Below are 3,972 nucleotides of genomic sequence, written 5' to 3'. Positions count from 1 at the left end.
AAGCAGTGTTTGAGGTTTTCTGTTGATTTGTTTTAAACTGGAAGTCCAGCATTTCATTGATGCCCTGAATTATGAAAAGGCAGGAAAGCAAGGAGGGGAAAATAAAATCCATCCCATCCACATCTCAGGCTGATCACAGTTAGCCAAAACTGTGTCATTTACTAGGAGCAGTAAAGACACCAGATATGTTGCAGAAATGTTCTCACAATGTAAAAAAATGCACTTCTAAATTAAAATTGTCTGATAAGGCTAATGAGCTGATTTACCAGCTCTCTTTCCAGAAGGTATGTAACATACCTTTTGGAACAGTTGAATCTATCACTGTGGCAAAACCAGAACTATTCTACTGCATTGCTACACAGCAGTAAGTCAAAAATAACACTGTAAAATCTAGTTTTAGGTCCCATAGAACCAATACAGAAAGCATCAAAATGCATCATGTGTTCTTAAAAGTCTAGCATAAATCAAAGACTCTACTTATCTATTAAAAAGATTAATTCTCTTTATGTTAATAAACTGTGCCAACTACTCAGTGGTTTGTTATTGTGAGATAAAAATCTGTTCTAGTCCAAAATTTAGCTGCAGAAGCATGTGACAATGCAAACAGAAGGTATCTACAGCATTGCATAAGTAGGTAATCTGATGCACACCAACAGCTGTGTATCTGGGGCAAAGGTTCACTCACGAGAAATTCCATGATACATTTTACCTAGTTTCTGCATTAAGTCTGCACTATCAGGCTATTCCTACAAGGCATGATTATATTCAGATTTCAACACCTTGTATTTTTAAAAATCTTATGCTTAACAAACAATATAATGAGGACATGTGGAAAGTAAATATCAAATCACAACATTCTCCTCACAGACAAGAGCTCAGGAGAAACAAGAATGAGAGGGAGCTCCTGGGTCATCAAGTAACATTTACCCCTATTAAAGAAGATAACCAAGAGTAATCCTTTTCATACATTTAACCAACCACCACATAAGGTTAGCTGAATCTTTCTGCTCCTCAACATTTAGAAACCAAGAGTAATCCTTTTCATACATTTAGCCAACCACCACATAAGGTTAGGTGAATCCTTCTGCTCCTCAACATTTAGAGATTGTGCTTGAATCCTGCTGGTTAGAACATTCTTCTCTCTACCTCAGCCCTGGATTTATTCCTGGGCAGTTTGCAGCAGTTTCTTCTCTTGCCAAAACTGTTTCAACTTACAATACCTGTATTTCCTCAAAGAGAGACACAGTATTTCAATTTTTTTAATCAATAATTTGAATGATGGTATCAATACTCCGATATCTTAGTCATAAGTATCTCAGATGAAATATCTTAGTATCTTAGTTTCAGCTGCTTTTCTTTCTGAACACACATATGTTGAAATCCTATTACTTAATTTACATTTCATTTGCATTGTTTGACACTTTGATGATCTAGGAAGTTCCTGTATTAATTTGGTCCAGAAGAGGTGAGAGAGCCAAAAACAGTAACAGGTGAAAAAAAATCAAAACAACACACACATAACATGACATAGTATTCTTACAGCTTCCGAAAGCTGATTTTTATTAATAAAGCTATAATATCTTACACAAATTTTTCAATTACTTCTTCCTGTTTTACAGAGTTATAAAAAATAAAATGGAAGCATCTTTTTTTCTTTGAACGAAACTAGAATATATAGCTCAAAAAATGTATTATATCTGCTTACTAATTAAAGTTTCCTCAAACCTTAAAAAGCTAGAGCTAAATCATGCACACATATCAGGTGAAACCTTCCAGTTCATCTTCAGCAGCAGGGGCATATTGAATGTCTTCCTCCTCATCAGAAGAACAGACAAAACCCAAAAGTTAGAACCAACCTAACAAAGAGCTCAAATCCAAAAGCAGAGAGCTTTTTGTTAAAAAGGTGTGACCACACACACAAATGTAGTTATATTATCACAAACTGATTTGAAAAAGAAAACTGACAGAAGCCTAATATCCCTGACAACCCATCTAGTTAAATGAAGGAAAAAAGAAAGCCAAGGCAGGATTCCCAGCAGCAGCTGTACCAGGAGTCCTCTCTCACTGCAGGCTTACCAGCAAAGCACACTGGAATCATGGGGAATCTTCCCTTCTGAGAGGGGAAAAAGACCTGTGAACATAGAATTCTATCTCACTTTGTCAGAAAGTAAAAACAATCAAGAAAATAAGGGTTTAAAGGAATAACTACTGCAGAAAGATAGGTTTCATTTGTTGAAATATTGGGAAATGCCAATTAGCTCATTAACTTCTCCACTACACAAAGCAAACCCTGCAATCAATACTGTTCTCACATGCAATGTGGCAACTGCACTTCATTTTGCAATCTGTCCTTAAGAAAAGAACAAACATCTGCAAAGGTCAGGATTAAAAGCACCAAACAAACCAGAAAAATGGTACTGTATAGTATTCACTAGAAGAGGATGCAGTGGAAAGGCATGCAGGACCAGGACAATTTGGATAATAATGTAATGAATTTCTTAAGATGGCGACAATGTGCTATTCATAATTGCCTGTATGACTAATACTAAATTTCAAACCTTTTCTTGTACAAAATAAACCATATATATTAAAAAGTATACCAGCAAGCATTAATGTATTTTAATCAGCAAATAAATTGCCACAAAATAGTTCTACAAAGCACTTCCCTCAGCTGCTGTTTTCATTAAACCTCATTTCACTAAAACTGCACACCTGAAGATTCAGTTGTCATACATCTTGGGCAATATAGTCAGTCACCTATGCTTTTTACTTTGATGGGCACTTTTTTCCCTCAAGATAGGATGGAAATTCCAAAGCCCTCATTCTTTCTTAATCAAGTGATTACATGAATCCCTAAAAGCTTTCCTCTTTGCTTCAAAATAGTTTTTACTATTATGGAGAGTTTGATATGCAAGTGCTGACTCTCCTTAGTTACACCAAATCAAAATGTAAGCCAGTCCAAGTTCTGCAGGTTTTGTTCATGAAGAAAAAGTGAAGCAGGACAAAGACTACAAAAACAGTTTGTGACAGAGAATGACTTGGCCATTGATAAGTTAAATTTGATAGAGGACTAAATTAACTATCAACAGGTACTGTAAGCACGACATGATTAATGAATCAGAGAACATTCTAAGAGAAAGTGGCATGAGTAGCTCACCAAAAGCATGGTAAAAGTCAGAAAAGGCACTGGCTAATACGCAGTTCTGTGAAAGGTGCAGCTCGTTAAGGCTGTTTCTGAATATTTTGTTCTGTTTAACCAGAAAAGTTTTTTCTAAATATTCACTTCAAAACAAAGGAAAAAGCCCAAAACCCAGAGTAGCTGAATGGACACTACTTCCTACTGAGTAGAAACATCTTTAAATTTTGGCAGCAGGTAGCTATGATCCTGGCTATCCCTATTATCCTTCTGGAACATGCTGAACTTGCAACAAAGAACCAAACATTTGTGGGTTTATGTGAAGGGCTAGCAAAGTGAGAGCGAAAAGAAACTTTTTCCCCTAGATTGTTTTACTTGCAGGGTTTACCATAGAATTATTCAATACCTCCAAGCAAGCGAGCCTACTTAGTTAGCAATAAACCATAGAGAATTAAGGAAATATAGAATTAACAAATAGGACGTTTGAGTCTCAGCCTTGAAACCAAACCTGAAATAGACAAGCAGTTCACGAACACTTCCTAAATGAGAAGCACATTACAAATTTCAGCTGTTTACAAATATTTTTCCCCGCCAGTCAGAATAACTTGCGCCGAGTTCCCAGATTCACTTTTTCCTTCATTCTAACAGCGTTTGGGAAAGGAGCACGCACTAAGCCCGCGGAGCCTTCCCACGCTCCAGAGCGCCCCGGCGTTACTCACAGTGTTTCTTGGGCACTATGAGCTTCATGCGTGCGGCGGGGAGGCGGCGAGCGGGGCAGGACCCTGGGCACCGCCCGACGCGCTGCTCGCTGCGGAGCGGCTGCTCGGCGAGGAGCG

The 3,972-nt window shown here is 37.7% G+C and overlaps 1 protein-coding gene across 3 annotated transcripts in view; it reads right to left on the bottom strand.

Annotated features, from left to right (window-relative positions):
- The window catches only part of PANK1 (pantothenate kinase 1), a 34,545-nt gene that overhangs the window by 21,366 nt on the left and 9,207 nt on the right, over nucleotides 1-3,972 (bottom strand). Inside the window, exon 1 of one of the 3 annotated variants that reach the window (XM_005416461.2) lies at nucleotides 3,856-3,921. The exons of the other annotated variants lie outside the window; for them this stretch is intronic. Coding sequence (XP_005416518.1) covers nucleotides 3,856-3,883 — 28 coding nt within the window. The 5' untranslated portion in view covers nucleotides 3,884-3,921. Of the gene's footprint in view, nucleotides 1-3,855; nucleotides 3,922-3,972 lie in introns of those variants that run through there. 3 annotated transcript variants of the gene reach the window in all.

This window comes from Geospiza fortis, unplaced genomic scaffold (assembly GCF_000277835.1).
Source record: "Geospiza fortis unplaced genomic scaffold, GeoFor_1.0 scaffold130, whole genome shotgun sequence".
Classification (NCBI taxonomy): domain Eukaryota; kingdom Metazoa; phylum Chordata; class Aves; order Passeriformes; family Thraupidae; genus Geospiza; species Geospiza fortis.
This window is presented reverse-complemented; position numbering and strand designations above follow the sequence as displayed.